The 27,534-nt window shown below is 52.5% G+C and overlaps 1 protein-coding gene across 1 annotated transcript; it reads right to left on the bottom strand.

The window, feature by feature from the left end:
• Positions 1 to 817: 817 nt before the first annotated feature.
• On the bottom strand, positions 818 to 25,585 carry CD5 (CD5 molecule). Its single transcript, XM_004051298.5, has 11 exons — positions 25,350 to 25,585; positions 13,431 to 13,469; positions 10,310 to 10,615; positions 9,813 to 9,875; positions 9,215 to 9,556; positions 6,894 to 7,187; positions 5,624 to 5,749; positions 4,719 to 4,772; positions 3,522 to 3,641; positions 2,832 to 2,922; positions 818 to 2,385 (listed from the first exon to the last, which is right to left on the bottom strand). The coding sequence occupies exons 1-10, from the start codon at positions 25,402 to 25,404 to the stop codon at positions 2,834 to 2,836; spliced, it is 1,488 nt and encodes a 495-aa protein (XP_004051346.1). The 5' UTR covers positions 25,405 to 25,585; the 3' UTR covers positions 818 to 2,385; positions 2,832 to 2,833.
• Positions 25,586 to 27,534: the final 1,949 nt, after the last annotated feature.

Below are 27,534 nucleotides of genomic sequence, written 5' to 3'. Positions count from 1 at the left end.
TTCAAGTGATTCTCCTGCCTCAGCCTCTTGAGTAGCTGGGATTACAGGTGTGTGCCACCATACCTGGCTAATTATTTGTATATATATGGTTTTTTTGGAAAAAAAAAAAAGCCTGTTGCCCAGGCTGGAGTGCAATGGCAAGATCATGGCTCACTGCAGCCTTAAACTCCTGGCCTCAAGTGATCCTCCTGCACCAGCCTCATGAATAACGGACTATAGGCATGTGCTACCATGCTCAGCTTATTAAAAAACTCCCTTTTTTTGGTAGAGCTGGGGTCTCACTTTGTTGCCCAGGCTGGTCTGGAACTCCTGGCTTTAAGCAGTCCTTCCACCTTGGCCTCCCAAAGTGCTGGGATTACAGGCACGAGCCACCATGCTTGGGCACATGGCAGTGTGAAAGCTAGACTTGTTTGGTCCTTGGTATCCTTGACCTAATGTGCTAGAATCAGGGGTTGCACACCCAAACACTCATTGGCCAGGTCACATGATTTACGCAGGAACATAATTTACGGAATGGGCAGGGTTTGAGGGACACACAGGTGAGTGGAAGGGGTGGCCCTGCTCTAGCAGGTTGCTGGGATGTAGGAACGGGGAGGTTGTCCAGGTCACGGCAGCGCGTCCTCTACCAAGGGACGTGGACACCAGCCCCCGAGCACTGGCTGGGGGAGCAGTGGGTTGCCTTCAGCAGCCAAGGCAGGAACTTGACAATGGCACTTTGAAGACTAAAATGCTTCTATTCCATCGCATCACCAAACATCTTTTTGAAATGCATCACCCAAGTCAGCCAACCCTTGAAAAACAGTTTTCTAAAGACTCATTTCTCCTCAACTAAACTCTTTATTTTTGGTTTGGTTTTTAAGTAGGCCATGGTTGCTTTGAGGCCACTGTATGGTGGCCAAACTATAGATGAAAGAGCTTTTATTAAAAAAGGCACTGATGGGAGACACTGGCTGCCCCTGATCCTTTGCCCTCCCTAAGAGCAGCCTCTCAGTTCCCTTTTGAGGAGCCCCCTCACCTCCACCAGATATGGGAAGACAAATGGGGTCCCTGTTTCTGGATTCCCAGCATGGTCGGGGGAAGATCTGTGACCTGGGCTTGGCCACGGGGGCTCTCAGAAGGCAAGGCCTGGTTGGAGGGTGTTGGTGGGGGCAGAAAGCTGAGCAGATTCTGGGAGCAGCCCACCCCATATCCTAGTAACTCCCTTTTGCTCTTCCAGACTTGGATTCTGTGGCTTGGACCATTGATGCCTGTGCTCCCAGGAGATACAGCATCAAATGGCGTGGAGAAAGGCCCTGTCTTAGGATGTGTTCCCATGTTGCTTCACCTTCTTAGGGAGCCGCCGCAGTGAGCTGCGCCTGGCCTCTCCCTTGATCAGACCCGAGGCTCCTGGGTAGACCTCCTCTTCTCACTTGCAGTTAAGGAAGCCGAGGCCCCACGGGATTAGGTGTACGTCCAAGATCTCCAAATACTAGAGGAGTCTGTTTTCGTCAAGGGAGTTATTCAAACCAAAGGAACATGACCAGCCCCATCTCTGACTCTTGGGTTAGAAGATGAACTGTGATGGGCTGAAACTACCTCAGCTTGGGACTTTTAATTGCTGGGTGAAGCAAAAAACCAAGTTGGTTAAGGTTTACTAGGCGCCCCTTTGTGCAGGGCCCTGGGTGGCACTGGTGCCCTGTGGGCTTGACAGCCAGTGGAAAGGAAGGTGTCTTTAGATAAGGGGGTTGGGGAGGGGAGTCATAAGACAGAGGGAGTAGGGTGACGCTGTGGGTCAGGGTGGTGCCCACCCAGACCCCTGGCTGGCAGCTGCGGTGAACGCGCAGAGCTGTCTTTGTGCTCAGGTGAGCAGCCTCTGACCACCACGGCTGCAGAGGTCTCCGGGAGTCCCCTTCCTGTCCCTCCCCAGAGGGGTCCGCAGGGGTGGATGCTGCACAGAAGAGGCCAAAGCGCTCGATTTGTCAGGAAGGAGGAAAAGCACTACTTACAAAAAACTATTCAAAATGCACTCGCCCAGCTGTGAGCTTCCTTGTCACTCCTCACCAGGGACAGAGTCTGAGGAGAAAGCTGATTTCACTGAGACGCCGCTCCCCAGCGGGCAGGGAAAGGGGGCCCCCTTCAGACACCCCCGAGTCTCTAGTTGGAAGGCTGCTTGTTTTGGGGCTCTGCCCACCACAGCTTCCACAAGTGGAGGGGCGGCCGAGCTGTTGTGCAGCAGAGTGTGAGCTGGCCTGCCACTCGGGGCAGCAGCGCCTGTCCGGAAGGCTTCTGGCCTCTGTCCATGTTCTGGCCGGGGTAGAAATAGGGACATGATTTCAAGTGAAGAGCGGACAGTTTTCTCAGGACAAACAGGTCTGGCTCTTGGCTTTTTGCTCATGGATCCCAGTTCTGTGGGGTGAGAAGGAAACGTGTTAGAGGAAGACACCTCAGAGGTGATGCAGGGAGGTCAGGGACAGGACCCATGCTCTGGGCTCCATCTTGGGGACGGCTGCTGTCCTGAGCCAGGGGCTCCTTCTCCCCGCTGGCAGGTTGGCAGCTCTAGAGGGGTGTGACTCCATCACGGAGCTCTTAGGGACTCTGCCTGTGTGGCCTTCCGAATGGAGTTTAAGAGTTGATTGTTAAAGTTCATGATTGCTCTGCTCTAATTGTCAAACCAGCTCGTATAACCTAAACAGCCGATGTTTGTCTTTCCCTTTACAAGAATCAACATGCTGGGGGTCCCCTATTCATGTATGGGCAGGGTGGGACTGAGGGGAGGCATTGAGTGGCTGCTGCTCGCCCCCAGGACTGTGGGGGACCCTGGGGTGCTGGGGTCAGGCTGGAGATGGGCTCACCTTTACAGCCTCTGAGCCCCATGCAGATCGTAGTCACTGTCAGAGGAGTTGTCAGGCTGCGTGGAGGAGCGATGCAGAGCCCCTTCCAGAGCTGGGGAAAGAAAGGACGCTGTTTGCAGAGGGTTTGTGACTCCACAGAGCCCCTTGGATCCTAGAGCCGCTGCCCACAGTGGGTTGGAAGATCACAGGGGCTTTATGAGCCGGTGACAGCCCCGTATCTGTTTTGATCAAATCAGCCAAACGTTCACTAATGATGCTGAACTCCAGGCTCCCTGGGGCTTAATTGGTAGTGCCAGTCTGGGAGCCTTTAGTACAGCGCTCCTGCAGCCCGCTTAATGGCTCTCTTCTGGCCCGGAGGAATCCAAGGGACCTCATTTACCATCCAGGCCCCTCAAGGCCCTGCAGGGAAACAGGCCCATTAGGTCACAGCAAGGCTGGGGTTGATGGCTTTCTGAGTGCATTCTTCTCTCCAGATGAGTAGTTCGTGGTCTCAAACGGGACAGCTGGGGCCTGCAAAGGCTACATCCCTTCCGTACCCCTGCTGCATCCTGCGACGTTTGATCCCCCTGCACCTTGGGGTCTCCATTCTGTCTTTGGGCCATCACCCGACCTTCAAGGGCATCACGTGACCTGCCTTGGCGGCCTGCTGCAGCCCTGCCTGCGTGCCTGGGAGCACCCGCTGGTGCTTACCTGGATAAGCTGACAGGCGGGAGTTCCTGGGAGGTTGGCTGTATTCGTTATCCACGTGGGAGGCTGTGGGGTTCTCAGCATGGGATCGGACGGTTGCCGTGTGGTTGCGATGGAAAGACACTGGGCAGATGGTAGGAGACAGTGTCGTTAGACGTGTGGCTCTGTCCTCCGTCTCCTTCCCCAGCAGGTGCCCAGAACTTTAATCTCCTATTCCCATGATGTTAGCGGGGAGAGGACAAAGGCACCCACAGCCCCTTCAATGCGTCCCCCTCTCCTTTCTTCCTGGGAGGTTCATGCTAGCAGGATGAGCAGCAGACTTTTAGAGCAGGTTTGGGTAACCCAGCAATCTGACTGGCAGGGTGGGGCCTTCCGTGAGTCGGTCATCAAGCATTTACCAAGCAGGAGACTGGAGCACAGGTGAAGGGACAGATCTGCTCCCTGCCCTCCAGGAGCTGAGGGCCTGTATGTTATTAAGAAAGGCTGGACAACACAGAACCCTCTTGAAGGATTTGGCCGTGGACTTGGGAAGGGGGAAGAAGGTGGAATGGGAGGCAGGAAGAGCGCCATGTCTCCATCCATTAGGGTGTCTCTGACTGTGGCTGGAAGGAGGGAGGATGAAGACCAGGGATGGTGTTGGGCTGGCTGCACCAAAATGTCCTAATACTGGCCCTGTAAGTTGTTCCATGATGAAAATAACTTGGACAGCCCTTCTTAATGGATCCTTGCTTTGGAGATGGGCAATACAAAAATGCCCATTAAGGTTCTGATAAGTCCTGAAATAGCCATGCTTAGCTGTGCCTAACTCATGGTTTTCCAGATCTGTTGATCAGGGAGGCCTCTTGTGAGTGCTGCCTGTTAACATCCACCGGCTACTGTGTTGGGGAATACTGCTGGAGGAGGTGAGGGCTGCTGGGGACCCTAGAGATGAGGCAAGGGACAGAAAGGATACCATAAGATGTTTCTACACTCTGAGGCTTCAGCGGTAGAAACCGCTCAGCCATCAGCCCATCAAGAAGCCTCCGCCCTCCCTGGTGTGGGGACATCTGTTGGCCACAGTCACATGTCAGACAAGCACCGTGGAGATCAGAGGCTTCAAGCAGCCACAGGCTCCGTCTGTGGTCAGCAGAGAGCCTCAACTCTGCCTCCATGGCCTCTGTCCAGGGCCTGAGGGAGGCTCCTGCCTCTGGGGACACTTACTGTTTTGGTTCATTCCCGTTGGGCCAATCCACTGGCGCTGCTTCTTCTGGCGGACTGGGCAAGAGACAAGAAAGGCACATCAGAGTGGTGGGGGCAGGTGTGGGTGCGGGCAGGCAGGGGTGGGGATGGGGCTGGGCCTGGGAGGGAGATGGTGGCGGCAGGTGCAGCTGAGGGCAGGGCTGCTGGGCTCTGCCCCCTGGAGTCTCTCGTAGGCCTCAGTTTCCTAACTTGCTCGGGAAGGGAATTGCAGCCATCCTGTGCCAAAGGAGCAGGCCGAGGATGGTGTAGAGGTGCCTGGCTCCCCAGGAGAAAAGACCACAGGCGTTTAGAACTAGACCTGGGCAGGCACTAGGACCTAACACTGTCCTGCTGGGCCCTCTGTTCCCAATCTCTCCCCTCTCACTTCTTTGTCTGAATAATTTCCTCTTAAGTTCTGCAAGGCAAGGAGAACAACCCCCCGCGTTCACAAGGTGTGCGATTGCCCATTTGGTAGATGAAGAAACTGAGGGTCAGAGAGAGGAAGTGGCCCAATCAGCATCTCGGGCAGTGGTAAGTGGTGGGGCTAGGCCTGGGACGTGTGTCTCCTACCATCAGAGGCCGTGCTGAACACCCTCTGTGCCTGCCACAGCCTTGGGAATGGCCACACCTTCTCTCTGACCTGGAGTGGGTCTCAGCTGGGCTCCAGAGATGGACAAATCAGCAATTGCAATTTTGTTTACTTTGTGTTTCTGTTACTTGGGGCAGAAAATGGCTAATGGGCAGGAGAGGGGAAGGCTGGGTGGTGAAGCAGAGGTGTCCTGCGCGCCCAGCTCTCTGGAGGCATGACCCCTCCTCCGGAGGACTCTAGTGCAGCCCCTCCAGTCTCTGCACGTGGGAACGGAGCCACTCAGGGCCGTGACACCTACATTTCTTCACTAGCTTCTTGTAGGCAAGGGGGCCGCACACGACCAGCAGCACCACCAGGAGCACCAGGGCCAGGATGATGCTTGCCACCGTGCCTGCGGCCAGGCCTGCGGGGTTTGGATCCTGGCCTGGGGAAGGAGGAAGAGTTAGGTCAGTCCCAGTCCTGGGGGGAGAAAAACTGTGGGAGGGAAGCTGCTGGCTGCCTGGCTTCCGCCGTCATCCTTGCTCATCTGAGAAATTCACCAGCATGCACGGAAGGCAATGATCTATTTGGCTATCCCTCCATCTATCTCTAGAATTCCCTGCTACCCACTCACCCACCCACCATTTGTCATCTAACAGTTGATCATCTAGCTATCATTTGCCACACTTGTTATAAGCTATTTAATTTTCTACCATTTGCCAGTTATTAGTGATCACCTTGCCATCATATACCATCAGAAACCAATATATGATTGCATACCAATAGCCAGCGGGGCCTCTATTCTTGATCCATCCATCCATCTGTCCATCCACCCTTCTGTCCATCCATCCATCCATCCACTCACCCATCCATCAGTCCACTCATCCATCCATCCATCCAACCATCCATCCATCCACCCACCCACTGATCCATCCATCCATCCATCCATCCATCCATCCATCCATCCATCATCCATCCATCCACCCACCCACTGATCCATCCATCCATCCATCCAACCATCCCCCACCAATCCATCCATGCATCCATCCATCCATCCATCTATCCATCCATCCATCCAACCATCCATCCATCTACCCACCCACTGATCCATCCATCCATCCATCCATCCATCCATCCATCATCCATCCACCCACCCACCGATCCATCCATCCATCCATCCATCCACCCACCCACCCACCCACCAATCCATCCATCCATCCATCCATCCATTTCTCTCTTTTACTTGCCATTTAGTTACCATTCATGTAGCAAATATGTGCTATCTACCATTTGATTTTCTGGCTTCCACCTTGCAAAAGTAGAAGGTAGAAGGAGAAGTTCTATGACTCATCAGCTGCCTGACAGTGATCTACCTGTTGCTTGCCCTGTCTCCTATTATTGTTCATGCCCATTGCTGTCTGAGTACTCTTGCTCCCTGGCCTTCCAATTTCCCTGTCTCCATCCTTTCTGGGTCTCTGGGACTCTCTGTCTAGCTCCCCAGGGCTTCCCTTTAGAGACATGCACCCTGACCGGGTCCTAGAGGTAAAGTAGTAACTGCTTCCACCCACTGTGGGCTGTGGCCAACTCACATGTGACAAACACCTTCTTGCAGTAGGAATTTCTCTCCCAAAGTTCGTGGCACTGGGACAGCTTCTGATGGGGACAGAAGAGCCCCCGGGATGTTGGGTCACCAGCGTCCGGCACTCGATAGGAGTTGACGCTGCCACACTGCTGCTCCCGGCACACCTCCTCCCACCGCAGCGAGCTCCTGGCTGAAGAGCTGTCACACAGGGCTGCCCACTGAGCCCCCTGGCGCACCTCCACGGTGCCTTCACAGATGCTGCTGCCCCCCACCAGACGGCTCTGCACCTTGGGCTGGAAACCTGAGAGGGGAAGCAATGGGAAAGGAGGGTGAAAGTGTGACCCTGAGCCTGTGTGCTGCTTCCTGGGGCCCCATGCCACTGGCAAATCGGGGTCCTGGCTAGGGGAAGGCACTGTATGGGACCACCAGGAGAGGCAGCCTTCTTTTCTGCCCTTCCCTCCTTCTGGCACCCTCTGTGGCTCTTCCCCTGACCCAGCACTGTCTCTGGTGCCTCTGGGCAGCTGCCAGCACCATCCTGAGACACAGCAGCATAGGCGCTTTCTGCAGGGAGGCTGTTGGCAGCCACCAGCAGGGAGTCGGCTCCATGCCAGGTGGAGATAAGAGAAGAGCGTGGGAAATAGGCTCCACCTAGGTCCACTTCTCACTTGGAAACATCTTGTCATTGTCCCGCTGCACTTTGGGAAGAAGGAGGACTTTTCAGAAGAGGGAAACTGAGGCCTGGGGGTTGGAAAGACCTACTGCCCTGAGTCCTGGCAGTTCACAGTTGGGACAGATCGTGCTGCCCAGGCACTGAACGCTGAGGGCCAGGCTTTCAGCAAGTGGGGCCTGGCTCAAAAGAGGCACGCATTTATTTCTGCCTGCCAGGGTGGGGCCTGGGAGTCTGTAGCTGAGGCCCACACATGCTCAGTTTAGAGAGAGTTGTGATCTCACCAGCTTTGCCCAGTTTCCATAGCAACATCCACCTTCAAAGCCCTAGTAAATCTATTTAGAAGAAGCTTCAAAGGCAAGAACCCTGGGTATGGTTTTACAGGTTGTAGCCTGCAGGAAGGATAGTAGCTGAGGGGCGGGTGGGACTGCGAGCCAGCCCTTGCTCTCCTCATCAGGCCAAGAGCCCCTTGGGAGCTGCTTCTGCTGGGGGAGGGGCAGCATTTTACTAATTTACACCAGGTACCCAGCGTGCTTGCAGGACAGCCAGGTGGCCCCGAGCAGTGATTCCTAGATTTGTGCACATAAATCACTGAGGACCTTGCTGAAAAGTGGATTCTGATTCGGAAGTTCCAGGCTGGGGCCTGAGCACCTGCATTTCTAACCAGCTGCTGCTGGTCCAGGACCACACTGAGTCACCAAGGCTCAGATAACAGACTCTAGAGTGACCCTGCTTGAACAGAAATCCCAGCAAGTGCTCTATAGTACTGGGCGAGAGGTTTAGCCTCTCTAAACCTCAGCCTCCTCACTGTAAAAAGGGATGATAATAATAACACCCACCTCCTAAGGCCATGTGAAAAATTTAGAATGTCCAGGAATGGTCCCTGCATGAAGTAAGCTCTCGGTAAGTACAGTGTGGACTTTACTGAGAACACTTCCGGCCATGGGAACCCACTACTTCCGGAGGGAGGCGTACTGCGAAGTTTCTCCCTTCGTTTCAGCTGTGGTTTCTTCCCTTTAGTTTTCTTCATTGATCCTGGTTTGGCCCACTGGGGTCTCACAGACTCAGTCTCACCTGCCTCCTCCCCTCAACCACACAGCGGCGTCATTCTCTTTACCTTGTCAGCGCACGGCGCAGGACCCTCTGCAGAGCCCTCTTGGGGGCTGTCTCTGTTTCTCTCTTTGCCTGCTGTGCTCTGACTCCCGGGCCTCAGGGACCTCCCACCTCTCACCATTGCTGCAATGCCAACTCTTGGGATTTACAAATGCCCTTCCTGCAAGGCCCACCCCTCCAAGTGCCCCATCTTTGGCACAAGCCATAATTCCTACCTAGACATTTTTTTTTCTTCCCCAGACCCACGAAGAGACCTTGCCTCCTCCTGGAAGTCCTGCCGACTCCCCTTCCCCATGTGGCAGCTGAGCCAGCGGTTCCTTTGGGCTTGGGGTGTGTAGCTTTGCAGAGATTACCAAGGCATTGAGTGTGGATGCATCCTCCCCACCCCAACCCTTGTTACCTCTTAGAGGCCAAGACCAGGCCTCCACTTCCCTTGTATTCTCCATAGTGCCCTGTGCTGCACACATGTTCCCTGACCTTCTGGGATGCTCTGTGACCCCACCTAGGGCAGCAGAAGGTGTCATGGGGCTTGGCCAGGTCTCACTTACCTGAGCAGAGGAGGGCAAGAACTCGGCCACTTTTCTGGGGCTTGATTTTCCTGAAGCAATGCTCCAGGGAGGTACAGCTTGAGTTCTGGATCTTCCATTGGATTGGCAAGGGCTGGTGTTCCCGTGGCTCCCCTGGGTCTTGGGCTCTGGCTGCCTCAGTCTCTGGCAGATGCTTCAAGAAGGAGCCACACTGGAGGTTGTTGCAGAGGAAGTTCTCCAGGTCCTGGGTCTTGTCCTGGGCCTCATAGCTGATGGTACCCCCCAGGCTGCCGCTGTAGAACTCCACCACGCCGGCACAGTGCTGGCCGCCAGACTGTGCCACCAGCTGCAGCCTGGGAGGAGCTAGGAGAGGAGAGAGCAGGAGGGGGAGCCAGCCTGAGCGCCGAGGGCTTCCTGGGCACTCCTTGCTGTTTGGCCCCAACTTGCGGACAACTACTGACTAACGCTTAGCCTTGGGAGGTGATGGGGTCCCAAATATTGCATAGAACACACCAATACTAAACATTTCCACCTTTGTCAGAAATTCCAATGTAACCGGGCATCCTGGGTTTTTATTTGCTAGCTCTGACTCCCTATGGGGGGTTCAGAATCCTCTTACCTGTGGGCTCTGGAGTTGTGGTGGGCGGGGGCCTTGTCGTTGGAGGTGTTGTCTTCTGGGGTTCTGCAATGAGACACTCTGGTGAGGGAGGAATGGGTGGTGTGGGGAGGGCCGGGGGCAGCCGGCAGCCTTGAGAGGACCAGGAGCTCCTGGCAGGAGTGCCGCTTGGCACACCAGGTCCACTTGACCCACACGTTGTCTCTAAGCCTCCTGCAAGGCGGGAAGTACCACCCCACTTCACAGATGGGAGAATGGAGGTTCAGAGGCGACGATGAAGTCAGTGATTGGCAGAACTAGGTCCTCCATTGCCATCCTACAGATGGGTGCTGGCCCCTTCCAGTCCCCCTCCTGGGTATGTGTCTTGGGGAGTGGTTATAAACTGGGGTCCCCCCACCCCTTCCACCAGCCTGCTCAGACCCTAGATCACAGGCCTCGGGCAGTCTCCTCGGGGCTGGCGTCCAGGCCCAGGGTGCCCGTGTGGCTGGCTAGTTACCCACCTAAGCAGGTCAGGCCCAGAGAGTGACACATGTCATTTCTGCTGTGGCTGCAGTTGGAGAAGGAGCCCAGGTGTCCGTAGCAGATGATTGAGCTCTGAGGTGTGTGGGTGGCAAGGAAGGGGCCAAGGCTTAAGGGCACCCCACAGTTCAGCCGCTGGCAGACTTTTGACGCTTGACTGGGGTCCTCCCACTGCTTGGAGCTCCGGCCCCAGCTCTGGCTGCAAACCATGTGCCATCCGTCCTTGATGTAGACCTCCAGCTGGCCCTGGCACTTCGAGTTGGAACGGGTGAGCCTTGCCTGGAAATCTGGGGGTCAGAAAGGTGTGGTGGGGGTCAGGCTGGGAGGGGTTCCCCACTGGCACCCCTCACTGCCCTCTCCCTAGGACGCCCAGTTGAGCTCCCTCCTGCCCCGTGGGCTGCCTGCCTTGCCCCTTGTGAGCTTCGTCCCTTCTGGGGCACTGCAGGGGCTTCCCAGAGGACCCTGACCCAGGCAGCCCCGAAGCTAGACCCAGGAGGGTGGGGCTCCAGATTTCAGAGTAAGAAGGGAGCTCAGATAAATGGGCAAGGTGTTCTCGGCACCCACTGTCCAGCAGGTGGCCCCTGTCCTGGAAATTCTGTCTCAAGGGGTCTGAGATTGGGGCTGGTGTCTGCTTTTTAAGAGATCTTTAAAAATTAATTTTAGGCCAGGTGTGGTGGCTCATGCCTGTAATCCCAGCACTTTGGGAAGCTGAGGCGGGCAGATCACCTGAGGTCAGGAGTTTGAGACCAGCCTGGCCAACATGGTGAAACCCCATCTCTACTAAAAAAAAGAAAAAAATACCAAAAATTAGCTGGGTGTGGTGGCAGGCGCCTGTAATCCTAGCTACTCGGGAGGCTGAGGCAGGAGAATTGCTTGAACCCGGGAGGCAGAGGTTGCAGTGAGCCAAGATCGCGCCACTGCACTCCAGCCTGGGTAACAGATCAAGATTCCATCTCAAAAAAAAAAAAAATTTTATTGAGGTAAATTTACATACAGTGAAATGCACTCATTTTAAGGGTACTGTTCGATGGAATTTGACAAACGTATACATGCATGTAACCACCACCATAATCTAGATATGGAACATTTCCATCATCTAGAAAGTTCCCTAAGGCCCCTTTATAGTTAATTTCCCTGAATCTAGCCTCAGGCAAACACTGATCTGCTTTTTGTCACAAAAGATGAGTTTTGCCTGCGCTACAATGTCACAGACATGGACTTATACAGCATGTATTTTATTTTGTTTGATTTGGCTTTTTTCGCTTAGCATGTATTTGAGATTTAGCTATGTCACTGGACGCATAAGTAGTTCATTCCTTTTTATTGCCGAATGATAGTTCACTACACGGACATGCCAATTAGTTTTCCATTCACCATTTGATTTGTTTCCGGGTTTTGCCTACTATGAATAAGGCTGCTGTGAACATTCACATACAGGTCTTTGTGTGGGCGTTTCCATTTCTCTTGGGTAAATACCTAGGATTGGAATTGCTGGGTCATGGGTAGACATGTGTCTTGTGTGATTTTATCAAACTCCATGAGGGGAAAAATATGTGTGTGTGTGTAGTGTGTGTGTGTAGTGTGTGTGTCTGTGTGGTGTAGTGTGTGTGGTGTGTGTGATGTGTGTGTGGTGGTGTGTGTTGTGTGTGTGTTTTATGTGTGTGTGGTGTGTGTAGTGTGCAGGTGGTGTGTGTGTGGTGGTGCGTGGTGTGTGTGGTGTGTGTGCGGTGTGTGTGTGGTGTTTGTGGTGGTGTGTGTGTGGTGTGGTTGTGTGTATGTGTGGTGTGTGTGTGTGGGGTCTGTGTGGGGGGTGTGTGTGTATTTGCATAAAGAGCTCCTTGAAGAATATGCAAGAAACAAATAAATGTAGTCATTACCTGGGGTGTTGGGGTCGACGTCGGGGGCGACTGGGATAGACGGGAATAGAGATGGAAGTGAGACTCTTCACTACAGATCTTTTTATATTTTTTTAAATTTTTGAGCTGGATGAATGTGTCACTGATTCAAGAAATTTTTAGAAATGTGAAAGGCTCTCCCAAGTGATTCTGAGGGGGAGGTTTTCCCTGGTCGGGAACCACGGGTCAGGCTACCCTTTTCTTCTGACGAGGACACTCTGGGGCCAAAGCTCAGGGCCAGGGCTTGCCAAGGGCACTTGGCTAGTTAGAGGCGGAACGAGCGCGTCTCAACACCTAACATTGGTGGGGTGATTTGCAGGCTGTCCGCCCAGCGAGCTGGCTTGTTGCAGCTTCACCAGGCAAGAGATTTTCTTCCCATTTCACAGCTGGGGAAACTGGGGCTCAAGAGGTCAAGCAGTGTGCCAAAGCTTGGAGCTAGGATGTCAGTGCAGGGTCCAGATCGTGCTTAGGGCCTGCCAAGGCCCCTGTCACCCCCTCTGGCTGCACTGTGGCATCTCAAGACCCTTCAGCCACAATTCTCCCCAGGTACATTCAGCACGATGTCATCCCAGTCAATGTGAAGGAGAGGTCTGTGGTGAAATAAGGGTGCAAAGTGCTGGGTTAAAAAGTGTCATGTATTTCTTCACTGCAGGATTTCTCAGATCCTTTACCGGGCCGGTGTACACTGTCAGTCTTCAGTGGGAGATGTGGTGTTGCCTGCCCTTTGTCCAACATGCTCCATGGAACCCTATTTGGGAAAGAGCCTCTATGACTAAACTCCAACCTCTAAGGCTGGACATTCCACACACTGTACCATCAGTCTGCGGCCTCTCTCTGCAGACTCCGCTCTAAACATCTTTGACCATGGAGCATCTGTCAGGATTGGGTGGGAAATAAGACTTTGCAAGGTACATTTATGAGCTGGGATGTCTTCTGTGCATGGTGAGCGGGTCATAATAATTATCATGAGATCTGGCATTTGTGGGTGATTTACGGCTGTCGAGGGCACCCACCTGCATGTGAGCATCTTAAATGTGCAGTGTCTGCATCTCTGTGCCTGTGTGTATGCTGGGGTTCACTCTCTCTGTAGGGTGGGGTTCACTCTGGCAGAAGTGATGGCTTCATCGAGAGGTCCCCGATGGCCTGATGAAACCACAGCCCCACTCTCCCCCTGCCCCAGGCCTTTCTCCATGTGGCTCTTCCTTACCTGGGTCATACCAGCTGAGCCGTCCGAGGCAGGAAGCGACTGCAGAAAGGAGAGAGGAGGGTCAGGAAGTGAAACCTCCCACCCTCTCCCTTCTCCCCAGCTCACCCACCCACAACCCGAGCAATGGCCCTTTCTGCCTCCCCCTATCCACTATCATGGGTTTTAGGGACAGGAATTTGCATACTCCAGGTTGGAACCCCTGAGTGATATGAATTCTATCTAGTGGGATGCAACTATTGATTTTTTTCTTCTTAAAAAACGTTACTTTTAAAATGAACAGACGTGAAATTGATTTTTCTTTACTGCATGATTCTGTGAATGTCACATATATAGATGTGTGTGACCACCATCACAATCAAGGTATACACCAGTTCCATTACTCCCTACCTCAAATTCCCTCATGCTAACCTTTGTAATAATGTAACCATCAATTATTATTATTATTACTTTTTGAGACAGGATATCACTCTCCTCACCCAGGCTGGAGGGCAGTGGCATGATCACAGCTCACTGCAGCCTCAACCTCCCTGGCTCAAAGAATCCTCCCACCTCAGCCTCTTGAGTAGCTAGGATTACAGGCATGAGCCACCATGCCTGGCTATTTTTTTTACTATGTATGTATGTATGTATGCATGTATGTGTGTGCGTATGTAGAGATGGGGTCTCACTATGTTGTCCAGGCTGGTTTTGAACTCCTGGGCTCAAGTGATCCTCGTGCATCAGCTTCCTGAAGTGCTGGGATTCACATGTGTGAGCCACTCAGGCCATCAATTTTTTAAAAAATGAAGTGGAGTAGAATAGAGAGGCCGTGCACGGTGGCTTATGACTGCAATCCCAGCACTTAAGGGGGCCAAGGTGGGAGGACTGCTTGAGCCCAGAAGTTGGACCCTGCAGTGAGCTATGATTATGCCACAGCACTCTAGCTGGGTGACAGAGTAAGACCCTGTTTTTTTTATTTGTTTGTTTTGTTTTAAATAAATAAAAAAGAGAATGTCAGAATGCACTGATCACTTTTTGTGTGTTGGGGGTTGCAATGTAAAAATGTCCCGCATGTTGCTTCCACTCAAAAAAGTTTGAGCTCCTTAGTTCTACAGAATGGAGAAATGATTCAGAAAGGGGCCGGGCATGGTGGCCCATGCCTATAATCCAAGCACTTTGGGAGGCCGAGGTGGGGGGATCACTTGAGGTCAGGAGTTTGAGACTGGCCTAGCCAATGTGGTGAAACCCTGTCTCTACTAAAAATAACAAAAATTAGCTCGGCGTGGTGGTGCATGCCTGTAATCCCAGCTCCTCTGGAGGCTGAGGCAGGAGAATTGCTAGAACCTGGGAGGTGGAGGCTACAGTGAGCTGAGATTGCACCACTACACTCCAGCCTGGGTGAGAGAGTGAGATTCTGTCTTTACAAGAAAAAAAAAAGGAAAGAAAGAAATGAGCAAGAAAGGGAACGAAGAGAACATTTGCTACTTTCTAGCATTCCCAAGGCAGGATAAGAATGACAGCCACTTATCTTTAACAGCTGCCCATTTCTGGAGAAGACCAAGCTCAAAGAGATGGCGGGACCTGCCCACAGTAGTGTAGCCAGCTAGTTGGCAAAGGAGCCAAGGCGACAGGCCCAGGGAACACGGGTCTGCAGGGAACCAGCCTTCCCCCATGTGGACCACGTGGAAGCTCTGCCTCCTTGTAGCCTGGTCTCACTGTGGAGCGGGGGCAAAGTGGCCCATTGCGGGGCTCTCAGCAGAGCAGCTCATCTGTGGCTGGGGGAGAGGTTTAATTTGAGTGGGGACGAGGTGAAGTAGCAAGCTCACGTGGCTTCAAAGCTTAACCTCTGTATTCACCACCTAGCATGATCAGTTAGGTGCAAGTATGGTATTTTGATTTCCATCTGTCTGACTTGGGTTTACTCTTGGATTTACGGCACTGGGTCAAGGAGACTGCTTTATATATTAATAGTGAAAGGCTGTGTTCAAATTGTTCGTGAGAAATTTTTGCTTGGTGGTAAAAAATAGGTGTGTTTAGCTGGGCCAATGGCTCAAGGCTGTAGTCCCAGCTACTCAGCAGACTGAGGCAGGAAGATCACTTGAGCCAAGGAGTTTTGAGTCCAGCCTGGACAACATAGCAAGACCCCATCTCTTAAAAAATCGGTGTGCTTTGAAAAAGCTGTTCTCGCTTGAGTGTTCTCAAGCTGGCGGTTGAATTTTAAGGGGTGATGTGCTCCACAGTTCATCCTTGTCCCCAAATCAAGACTCTTTGTAATGAAGTCATCATGGCCATGTGATAAGTTTCCCCTGAATCTGCAAGATCCTTTTGCGGCTGTTGCTCTAGGAGTCATGGGCCTTGGAAGGGGAAGGTTATTCTCACCAACAGGGAAGTGTACAGAGCTCTGGCCTGGGTGGAAAAGGATGGTCTAGTTGTCAATCATCTGATCAATTTTTTATTTTTTTTTTGAGACAGAGTCTTCCTCTCTTGCCCAGTCTGGAATGCAGTGGCATGATCTTGGCTCACTATAACCACTGCCTCCCTGGTTCAAGCAATTCTCCTGCCTCAACCTCCCGAGTAGCTGGGACTACAGACATGCACCACCACGCCCGACTAAGTTTTGTACTTTTAGTAGAGATGAGGTTTCACCATGTTGGCCAGGCTGGTCTTGAACTCCTGACCTCAGGTGATCCACCCCCCTCAGCCTCCCAAAGTGCTGGGATTACAAGCATGAGCCACCGCACCCAGCCAATCATCTGATCTATTGCAGTGGGCAGGGCAGCCTCAGGAGGCCATCAGGGAGATGTCCAGCTAGCGAGAGAAATAAGGAAGGAGGCCCTTTTGCCCTGCCCTCACCTCTCACTCCTGACCTCTCATTCCCACCTCCCTCTCATCCCAGCTGCCCATCAGGAGCAGGGCAGTCTGCCTTGAAGGAGTCATCCCTCTGGCTAAGTCTCGAGGGCTAAGGCAGCTTGAAGTGCTGCCTGTGGGGAGTGGGAGTCCAAATATCTGCCCTTCAGTGCTACACAGCTCAGGATGGGTTTTCAGTCACCGATAACTTTCTACTGCTCCAGTTCTGAGTATCAGCTCTGCCACTTCCTGCCTATAGAGTCTGAGGAGCACGTCTGTCCTGTCTCTGTGCCTCCAAGCCACGATTTCCTCACTCATAGCATGCGGATGAGCATGGAACTAGGTTTCTAGAGCCATTGTGAAGATGAGATGAGCTAATCGGTGTAAAGGGCTTAGCCCAGTGCTTCCTGGCCTAGTGCTCAGAGCTGGTGCTACTGATCTGTGGAGTAGGGTGGGCTGGGGGAAGCTGTGCCCAGGGCGGCAGACCCTCGGGGAGCTTTCCCAGTGGGAAGATTCCCTGTCCAGGAGCACAGAGAGCCAAGCCATGGGGCTCACCACTTCCTTCTCCTAACTTGGAAACTTCGCACAGATGGTCCAGACTTAGGGTGGTTCAACTTATGACTGTTCAAGTTTGCAATGGGTTTATTGGGGTATTAAATGAATTTTTGACTTAGGGTGTTTTCGGCTTACAATGGGTTTATTGAGAGGTAACCCCACTGTAGGTCAAGGAGCATCTCTATTTCCTAAGTCATCATACTCAACGTTCATTATTAACAGCACCTGCCAACTATTGAGCACCTGCTGCATACTTAGCCCACGGTATGGTTCATCACAGATATTGTTGTTAATCTTCCATACAGCCCCATCATGAGAGTTGAGTATGTTCCTGGTATAAATATCAGGAGAGGGCAAATGCCCTGTCTCGGGTAATATGGCTGGCAGGTGGAGTCGAACCATGTGTCTGACTCTAAAACCCATGCTCTCTGCTCCCAGCCACCCAATTGCTCCTCCAGAGTGCCAGCTTTGGAGATGCAGAGATGAACACCACCTGGGTCTGACCTGGAAATGCTCATGCAGCCAGACCCTGAAGGCCTGGGGACAGGGACTGGGCCTGACAATCTTGGCAGATTCCACACAGAACAGCCTAGGTCTTGCTCAGAGAACATTCTTAGGAAAGACTGAACAAGCTGTAGAACCAAGTGAAATTCTTTAAAAAATGCTCTAACAAATGCTTTAATAAAAAAGATATTTATGCATTCTAGAGCATCGCCCTGGAACCTTCCTCTGGGTGCCTATCTGGTCCCCAGATGAGCAGCAGTTCCTCTCCTCTCCTTCCATCTCTATCACCGTCACCATCATCATCATCATCACCATCACTGTCACCATCATCATCACCATCACTGTCACCATCACCAACACTTTAAAAGTTTTCACTCTTCCGGGCCTTTTACACATTAACTCTCCCAGTCCTCACCACAATGCTATGAAGTAGGTACTATTCTTTTGGTCCCGATTTTACAGACCAGGAAACTTGAGAGGGGTTAAATGACTTGTCCAAGCAGCTAATGAGTGCTGGGGCCCGAACTCAAACCTAGCCGCCTGGCACTGAGTCTTGAGCTTTTGCCAGTGAGGCCCAAACTGCCTCCCTTCCCTCCAGCAGGAAGCCCATGATGGCCTGCCCCAGGTTTCATTGATTCCTGCACCGCCCTGGTGTGCAATCCTGATGAAAGGGAATGAACTTGTGATTCCATTCAGTCAGTAAAACATGCAGTGGGAAGACTTAGCTATGAAGTGCTGTGTGACCTTGGTAAGCCACTCAGCCTCTCTGGGCTCAGTTTCTTAATCTGTAAAGTAAGGAAGTTAGATTCCACAATCCCTCACCTTCCCCCTGGTTCAAACACCTACGATCTATAATCTTTAGCTCCTGATGGATTTCAGCAGCTGGTGGAGGGAGGGCGGTGAGATGTACAGCCGACTTGGAAGCTTCCTGAGTGTGTAGTGTATATTCTTTCTGCCTGTCCACGAATATGTTCAGGTTGTTTTTTGTTTGCTTGTTTTTCACTTATAATCTAGGGAGCAGAATGAACATTGAGGTTTTGAGGGTCCACAACCTATTTCCATTTTTTAGTTGCTTCTCACAGGGGTCAGACCAGCAACCTCCATCCCCTGAGCCCTGCGGTCTGTGTTCAGGGTCTGCCTGACCCCCTCTGGGGGGTCTACAGCTTACTCCTGCACCATCCTTCCTAGCCTCATGAAGCCTGAGGCTCCTGCTATTGCCAAAACTGTGGACAGAATCCCCGAGACTCGAGACCAGGAGGCCCCCGAGGCCTGGAAGTGCTATGCCGTTTCCTTATCCGCCAGCCACACCTCACCCCGAGCAACTGGGGCTACGGATAAGAATTCTCTGAAGACCCCTTCCTTCTCCTGCCCACCTCCCCTTGCAGCTCCCACAATTTAGGGCCTGGACTGGGCAAACCCAGGCAAAATTCAGGGCTAAAGAAGTCAGACGGCTTATCACACCCCCGGAGCCCCCGTCTCTTGTCTTTGCATTGGCAGAGACAATATTTTTGGCCCTGCCTGCCCTGAGGTCTTGGTGAGGATGTCTTCCTCCCCGTCCCTCTCATTCCTCTTGCCCCCACAGTATTCAGGATAATTCTCACTTTGGCTCTTATTACGGCATCCCATGAGTTTTCTTTGCTCTGCACAGTGTTTAAAAATTTTTTGAGCCAAATTAAAAAAAAAAGGTTTCTTTTAATTTTGTTTTGCTTTTTAAACACATTTCAAGATCCAGGCGTTTTTGAAAAATAGGACATCCTGGCTCCACTGGCTGCACCTCTGGAGGCCCCAGGCAGTGGCGGTGGCCCTTGCCTTCTGTTTTGTCAACGCCTCGCTGGCACCTTATGGTCACCATGTGTGTGGAGAGACCTGGCTTCAAACACATGGCAGTGTCTGCAGTGAAACATATGCAGTTTCACACTAAGGGGGATGTGTTAAGATTATAAATAGCCTCCCATTCGCTCAGGTCAGGATTTGCACCAAATGCATTTGCCAGAAACTTACAAATGTTTTTTGGGCTTTGGAATTACAGATGAATATTTGTTGACTTGCATGATGGGTCCCAGTTTACAGAGGAGGCGGCTGTCGTGGTGCATGGGAGTGAGAACTCGGCAGAGCCAGAATTCAGCCCAGGGCGGCCGGCTTCGTAACCTGCACTCCTGGCCCCTGCCTCTGGCTCACTTCTAGGTCCTGCCGCCCCTGCACCCTGGGAAATGGAGGCAAGGGTGTGGCCTGCTTAGGGTTTGGCAGGCACCCGGATTCACAGGCCTGTGATAATGACCGATGATAATAAAATGACAGCATCCTTACCCTGTGCAGACCCCAGGACGAGGATTTTTCACGGAAGACCCCATTTCTTTCTAGAGCCTCAGAAGACGGGGGGCTATCGCCACTTTGTTCCACAGATAAAACACCTACGACTGATTTAGTATAGTTTGCAAGTCAGGTGTTCCCTTTTTCCCGTAGACAGTGATTCCTTCTAACAGTCCACAGACCTCCCCATAGCTACAGCCATCGATGTCCATGAATACAATAGATCTGCCTGTGTTTTGGGGAGGATTCTGGATTTTCCTTCCTCGAACCCTCTAGGTTGGCTGACTTGAAAGGTCAGAAGCTCCTCTTTTCTGAAACGACAGTCATCTGTAGAGTTGGAGCCGTATCAGGGCTTTAGGGAAACGAAGGTCATAAAGGACGAAAATTCCCTTTCTTGGGTTGAGCACAGATGAAATGATTGGTTTATGATTAGGCGGCTTTTATGTGCAAAACACATATAGAATCACACTGGGCTTACACCAGGAGAGGCCTGGGAATGGAGCCCGCAGGAAGGAACAGCAGATTCAGGTCTCTAATCTGGCTCACCCAGGGCCTGTCCCAGTGAGCGGACAGTGGGTCGTGGGCAGAATGACCTTTGCTGTTTGAATTGTTATTTCTCTCTCGCGCTAGCAGTCTGCTGTTGCATGAGTTTCGCACCATATACGGTGTCTCTGCTGTCACAGAGACAAGGCTTTGGTTTTGTTTAGAGCTTTACCTACCCCAAAGCTCTCTCATGCACTAGACTTGTTCTTTCTACCCACAGCCCTGTGAAGAAGGGACCATGCTCACCTCCATTTTCAGATCAGGAAACCGAGGTTCAGAGAGGCTGAGTGACTTGCCCAAGGTCACACAGCTAGCTGGTGGTAGAGTCAGGAGAGAAACCCTGTCTCCATCACCTGACAGGGCCTGTGGGAGTCTACCCCAGGGAGGCCCCAGAGCCTGCTTGCTCTGGAGTACAGATGGGGGAAACTGGGGCCAGAAGGAGGGAGGGGTTCATTCCAGATGTCTCCGTGGGAATCTGTGGCAGTGCATGGGACCCTTGTCGTCTCTGCAGACTGCCACCACCCATTTCCTACGCTATTCCTACCGTATCTGTCCCCCGGAGAGGAGTATTAGGGTCCCTCTGGACACCATGAAAGTCAGGCCTTGAAAGGTACATGATGGTGATGATGATGCTGGTCACGGTGATAGTGGAAGTTATAGAAGAAGTGATCCAGGCCCACAGTCTCTTATCTGCAATTCAAAATCCAAAATCTAAAAGTCTTGTTCTAATGCATTTGGTGGGAGGGTGTTTGCTGTCTTTACATCCCTCTAAGTGTGCAAATTCATGTTTCACTGCAGAAATGGGAATGTGTTGAATGCAGGGTGCTGCCCCAGGCCTCACTGCGTGTGTTAAGAGCACACAGTATTTCCTTCTACATTCTGAAACCTTCTGGAGTTCCAAACGTGTCTGGCCTGGGGTTCAAGATGCACTTGAGGACCTGGAGCGGTGAGAGTTATGCCCACCTCTCTGCTCCTGTGTGGCTGTCCAGTGCATGGGAGAAAAAGCCCAAGTCCTCACGGGGGCATCCGTGGCCCTCATGGCTGCCTCATCGACCCCCCACTGACCTGCAGCTGGAGGCCCCTCTGCCTGCAACACTTCTCCTCAGGTCCCACACAGTGGGCTCACTCCCTTCTTTCAAATATTGACTCAAATATCATCTTCTCATGAGAGCCGCTGAATCCTCCCCAGGTACCTCACACCCCACCAAGGCTTCCGGTCCCAGCCCTCCTCTATCTGTCTGTTTCCACACCTCTCATGACCGTCTAGTATTCGCATAATCACTAGCTTAGCTTGTCTCCTGTTTGTCTCCCCATCACACCCTGACTATTATGCCAGATCCACCAGGGCAGGGATTTTCCACCGTTTTGTTCACTGCTGTGTCCTCAGCACTTAGAACAGCATCTGGCACATAGTAGGTGTTCAATCCATACCTAGTCTCTGAATAAACCCGATGTAATTATTGCAGTGATCTTTTGAGGTGGACACAGCAAGGAACCCCTATTTTTATAGACGAGACCCTGAGAGATGTTCACTTGTGGGTGGCCAAGCAGAAATCAAACTAGGTCTGCATTGCTCCAAAGCTCCCCTCCACAGGGCTGTGCACATCTGTGTTCATACGCACACACAGCATATGGACACACACACACAGTAGATGTTCAATTTCACACACACACACAGAGTAGATGTTCAATCAATTTTGTCAGGTTGAGCTGAGTTTGCCGCCTGGTCACTGCAGGGAAAACCCCTCTGAACTGGTGGTGACAGAGTGACCAGGAAGGCCAGGCCCCTTCCTGGGCCCCCAGGTCCCTTCATTCCCTGCTGGAGGTGGGGAGCTCTGGGTCTTCGAGGAGGATGATCCAACCAGGGCCTCGCCCAGCCTGGGACAGTGGGCCTGCTGCCCTGCTCCCACTAGGAGCCCCACCCTCTCAGGCCTGTCCTTCCCCCTTGCCTTTGCCCTGCCATCCGCTCTGCCTGGGACCCTCTTCCCTTTTTTCTCTGCCTGGCTGGCTCCGTCCCTCATTCAGGTCTCAGATTCTCAGATGAGACCTCGCCTCCTTAGAGAGGCCCTCCCTGCCTGCCCAGCCAAAGGGGTGTCCTCCTATCCCAGTGCAGACTGTATTGTGCCTGAGGAACTTGCTGCACTCAGTATTTCAAAATGTGTAAATATTTCGGGTGCCTTTTTTTTTTTTTTTTGAGATGGAGTCTTGCTCTGTTGCCCAGGCTGGAGTGCAATGGCGCGACCTCGGCTCACTGCAACCTCCGCCTCCCAGGTTCAAGCGGTTCTCCTGCCTCAGCCTCCTGAGTAGCTGGCATTACAGGCGAGTGCCACCACTCCCGGCTAATTTTTTATTTTTAGTAGAGATGAGGTTTCACCATGTTGGCCAGGCTGGTCTTGAACTTCTGACCTCAGGTGATCCACCCATCTTGGCCTCCCGAAGTGCTGGGATTACAGGCATGAGCCACCATGCCCGGTCTTTGGTGCTTGTTTACTTGTGTTCTCTAACAGGTCTCCTGTTAGCTGGTCAAATCCTTGAGGGCAGGGACTCCTGCCTTGGTCCCTGTATCCCCAGTGTTTTGCACAGAGCTGGATGCACAGGAGATGCTCAATAATATTTGTAGATGAAAAATGAATGAATAGCCTGTGCAAGAGGATTGAGGGGTAGAGAGATTGACGGCTGTGCAGGCCTCTGGCAAGACCTTCCTCCCCATTGGCTCCTACCTCGCATTGTTTCTTGCTGACCCTGGTAATAATAATAATCATAGTTGTTGCTGTTATTATTGTTTATTGAGTACTTACTATACTATATGCCAGGATTGTACTTAAGCTCTGTGTGCATTGATTCATTGAATCCTTATAAGCCTCTATGAGGTACTGTTGCACCCGGTTTACAGATGAGAAAACTGAGGCTTACAGAACTAGTCCAAGGTCACCCAGTTGGTAAGTGGCAGACTGGAATTCAAACTGCAGAGTCCATGACTTTCCCACGTCCCAGTGCTGGCTTTCAGAGTCGCATCGGCTGGGCCAGTCAGGGATGTGCAGTTTGTGTTAGAGCCGCTTCCCCGCCTCACTGCCTGCAGCTGTCCAGCAGGCTGGGGCTGAGAGGGGAGCAACTGTGGGAGGCCCTGGCCTGTCACTAGCACCCAGGCATGCTGGGGGCATCTTCATGCCTCAGGATCCAAAGGTCCCCAAGCCCCGATGCCAGCCAGGAGGCTGTGGTGTCCCCAGGGCTCTGGCATGGCTGCCTCTCTCCTTGGAATGGCTCAAAGGGTGCCTGCACTGTTTGACTCCAGCCCCAGCCCTGGCCCTTGGTGTCCCCAGCTCTGGTGGCTGTATCTCTGCTGGTGGAGGTTGTGTCCCAGGGCCATTTTCCTGCATACGGAAGTGCCTTTGGTGGCCTTCCCTTTTAGCTAAGGGAGGGGCCTCTGTGAAGGCAGGAATGCTGGGCTGGGGTCGGCTCGGCTGTGCACCAGCTGCTGCACTCTGGGTTCGCACTCGGCCTTCCTGGGCCTCGCTTTTCCCCACTGTAAAATGGGGCCAATGGGCCCACCTACTTCATTGGCTGTTGCGAAGCTTGCCCCAGAAAATGGCTTTAAAAGTGCTTTGTAAACCGTGACCCACTGAACAAAGGGAATGCTTGGTAGCCACCGGCTCACTCAGACACTGGGAACTGAGTATTCCTGGGGTTCAAGGAGGTCCCCATACTGGGGGTGAAGGGGCTACCTCCAAGTCTTCCTGACTGTGGCCTGTGTTGGGCCAGGGGACTTGCCTGGTGCCATCAGGAGCCTCACCCATGATGGGATTCAGTTGGGAGGGCCCTAGAGCAGGACACAGGTCCCCATACTCAGCTGGGAGCCGCCCTATCTCAATGAAGTCTGAGGCCAGAGGTGAGGAGCAGGTGGGGGTTTAAGGGCCTGGTCCCTCCTCAGCAGGGTCCCCGAAGCCAGCCAGGGGTCTGTCTCAGGCCTCTTACTTTGGGACAGAAGGCATTTTGTACCTGTTGTTGTTACATGTGAGAAGAACCATGTGAACATGTGTGCACAGGTGCCATTGTCACATGTGTTGGGGAGATAATCCTGCCTTTGGAGGCCGCATTGTGCTCATGAAAGCACACACACAGTTCTCACACACATGCGCACAGACTCCCACACAGACTCACACATTCCCCCACACACAGTACTCACACACATGCCCAGAGACTCCCACACAGACTCACACATTCCCCCACACACAGTACTCACACACATGCACACACACACACATGCATTCCCCCACACTCACACCTGCACACCCCGTTTCCCTAGAAGGCTGCTGAGGCTCTCTGCTCAGGCAGGCAAGGCCTCCGGACCCTCTCCCTGCCAGCCTGGAAGCTGCTCACATCCTCCTGTTTCCAGCCCAGAGTCACGCACCTCTGTCACCCTGCCAGACCTTCTAAATCCTCAGGAAGTGGTCAGACCTCATCCAGTTCACACCCCCAACCCCCACATTTCATAAATGGGGAGATCAAGGCCTGGAGAGGCTTGGGGACCTATCTGAGGTCACAGGGTTGGGCTTACAACCCAGGGCTGGAGTGAGAGCAGGCCCAGCGTGTACTCATCACAGCCGGCCTGGCTGGGCCCCTCTGGGACTGACCCAGGACTGGGCATGAGAGGGCCTAGGACTTCCGCTATGAGTCCTTGACATTTGCTCAGACATCCTCCTCAGAGGCGGCTCCACCCTGCCTCGGCCCACTGTCTGTCCAGAGCATCATCAGAGCTGCCTCGGAGAGGGCGAGTTTCCATGTCTCCGGAGGCGACCAAGTAAAGGCTGGGCTGTCAGTGGGGGACCCCGCAGAGGGAGGCCTGAATGCTCTGCTACTGACTCAGCCTAGGAATCAAGTTGTCTGGGCCCCATCGGATGCGGGTCCCCCCTGCAGTCTCTCTTGCACTGGAAGGGTAAAGCAGGGTTCTCAACAGCGCATGAGAGAGGCAAGGTTGTGCTCCTGGCGGGTGGGACATGCAGGACAGAGGGCCAAGCTGCGGCTTAGTGGGGGCAGGCAGGGATCCCAGTGGCCCCAAATCTCCACAACGCTCCAGAGGGCTGACATGTGGATCCCAGAGTCAGCCTTGGGTAAAACTGGGAACTCCTTCCTTGCACTGGAGCGAGCCCGGGTGTTCGCAGGACACCCGGGAGGGGTACTCACCCAGCATCCCCAGCAGGTACAAGGTGGCCAGCGGTTGCAGAGACCCCATGGGCATGGTTTCTGGCCTTCTCTTGCCTCAGCCTGGGCAGCTCGGCACCGCAGGTGAGGGTGTCTGCCCGAGTATCTCGCTCTCAGAGAGGGAGAGGGCGGGGTGGCGTGCTCAGGGAGGGGTGGGACGGGGAGCAGGCAGTGTGGGGCCTGCGTCACCCATGTTTGAAGTTGAACTGTCAACTTCCTCCTGGCAAAACCACCTGCCCCTGTTTGAATGGCAGCCCTGGCCTCTGCCAGCTTCCTGCCCAAGGTACCCAGGGCTGGGGCAGTGCTCTCGGCCACCCCCACACAGGACAAGGCCGTGCATCCTGGAGGGACAGGGCTGCAGGGGGTGGGGACCCTGAGCGGGGTTACGGAGGCTGAAGGCCTGGCTGCAGCTGAGGGCTGGGCTGAGGACAGGCGTCTCTGAGGCAGGGGTCTGGGCGGGGAGAGGCGGAAAATGGGCAGCATGATGCCAGTTCTTGCTGCAGACTCCAGTGAAAGCCAAAACCAAACCCTCCATTCCCCCTTTGTGAGGGATGAGGTTGGAAGTTTGAGCTGACTTTCCACAGGTGTTGTTTTGCTAGCAAGTACAAGAGATGGCTGCGCCATGAATGCTGGGCTTGTGCCAGTGTGTGTGTGTGTGTGTGTGTGTGTGTGTGGAGAGAGAGAGAGATCTCCATGTTGACTTGTGTGATCTCTGTGTTGTGTGTGTCATCTCTGTGTTGTGTGATCTCCATATTGAGGTGTATGTGTGAGCTCCGTGTTGATGTGTATGTAATCTCCATGTTGATGTGTGTGATTTCTGTGTTGTGTGTGATCTCCATGTTGATGTGTGTGATTGTGATCGCCATGTTGATGTGTGTGTGATCTCCATGTTGATACGTGTGTGTGATTTCCATGTTGTGTGTGTGTGACTTCCATGTTGATGTGTGTGTATGATCTCCATGTTGACTTGTGTGATCTCTGTGTTGTGTGTGTGATCTCCATGTTGGGGTTGATGTGTGTGTAATCCCCATTTGATATATGTGTGTGTGATCTCCATGTTTGTGTGTGTGACTGTGATCTCCATGTTGATGTGTGTGACTGTGATCTCCATGTTGATGTGTGTGTGTGATCTCCATGTTGATGTGTGTGTGTGATCTCCATGTTGATGTGTGTGAATGTGATCTCCATGTTGATGTGTGTGTAATCTCCATGTTGATGTGTGTGTGTGATCTCCATGTTGATGTGTGTGTGATCTCCATGTTGATGTGTGTGAATGTGATCTCCATGTTGATGTGTGTGTGTGATCTCCATGTTGATGTGTGTGTGATCTCCATGTTGATGTGTGTGTAATCTCCATGTTGATGTGTGTGTGTGATCTCCATGTTGACGTGTGTGAATGTGATCTCCATGTTGATGTGTGTGAATGTGATCTCCATGTTGATGTGTGTGTGTGATCTCCATGTTGATGTGTGTGTAATCTCCATGTTGATGTGTGTGTGTGATCTCCATGTTTGTGTGTGTGAATGTGATCTCCATGTTGATGTGTGTGAATGTGATCTCCATGTTGATGTGTTTGAATGTGATCTCCATGTTGATGAGTGTGTGTGATCTCCATGTTGATGTGTGTGTGTGATCTCCATGTTGATGTGTGTGTAATCTCCATATTGATGTGTGTGTGTGATCTCCATGTTGTGTGTGTGATCTCCATGTTGATGTGTGTGTAATCTCCATGTTGATGTGTGTGTGTGATCTCCATGTTGTGTGTGTGTGATCTCCATGTTGATGTGTGTGTAATCTCCATGTTGATGTGTGTGTGTGATCTCCATGTTTGTGTGTGTGAATGTGATCTCCATGTTGATGTGTGTGAATGTGATCTCCATGTTGATGTGTGTGAATGCGATCTCCATGTTGATGTGTGTGTAATCTCCATGTTGATGTGTGTGAATGCGATCTCCATGTTGATGTGTGTGAGTGATCTCCATGTTGATGTGTGTGTGTGATTTCCATGTTGATGTGTGTGTGTGATCTCCATGTTGACTTGTGTGATCTCTGTGTTGTGGGTGTGATCTCCATGTTGGGATGTATGTATGAGCTCCACGTTGATATGTGTAATCCCCATTTGATATGTGTGTGTGATTTCCATGTTGATGTGTGTGATCTCCGTGTT

Source organism: Gorilla gorilla, chromosome 9 (genome assembly GCF_029281585.2).
Source record: "Gorilla gorilla gorilla isolate KB3781 chromosome 9, NHGRI_mGorGor1-v2.1_pri, whole genome shotgun sequence".
NCBI lineage: Eukaryota > Metazoa > Chordata > Mammalia > Primates > Hominidae > Gorilla > Gorilla gorilla.
Note: the sequence above shows the minus strand (reverse complement) of the source record. Positions and strands in the feature narration are given on the sequence as shown.

Coding starts and splice junctions, on each gene's coding strand:
- CD5 (XM_004051298.5), bottom strand. CDS start 25,404: ATGCCCATGGGGTCTCTGCAACCGCTGGCCACCTTGTACCTGCTGGGG. Junction 5,750..6,893: donor CAAGAAGGTGTTTGTCACAT/GTGAGTTGGCCA, acceptor CTCCTTCCCCAG/GCCAGGATCCAAACCCCGCA. Junction 3,642..4,718: donor AACGGGAATGAACCAAAACA/GTAAGTGTCCCC, acceptor CCATCTGCCCAG/TGTCTTTCCATCGCAACCAC.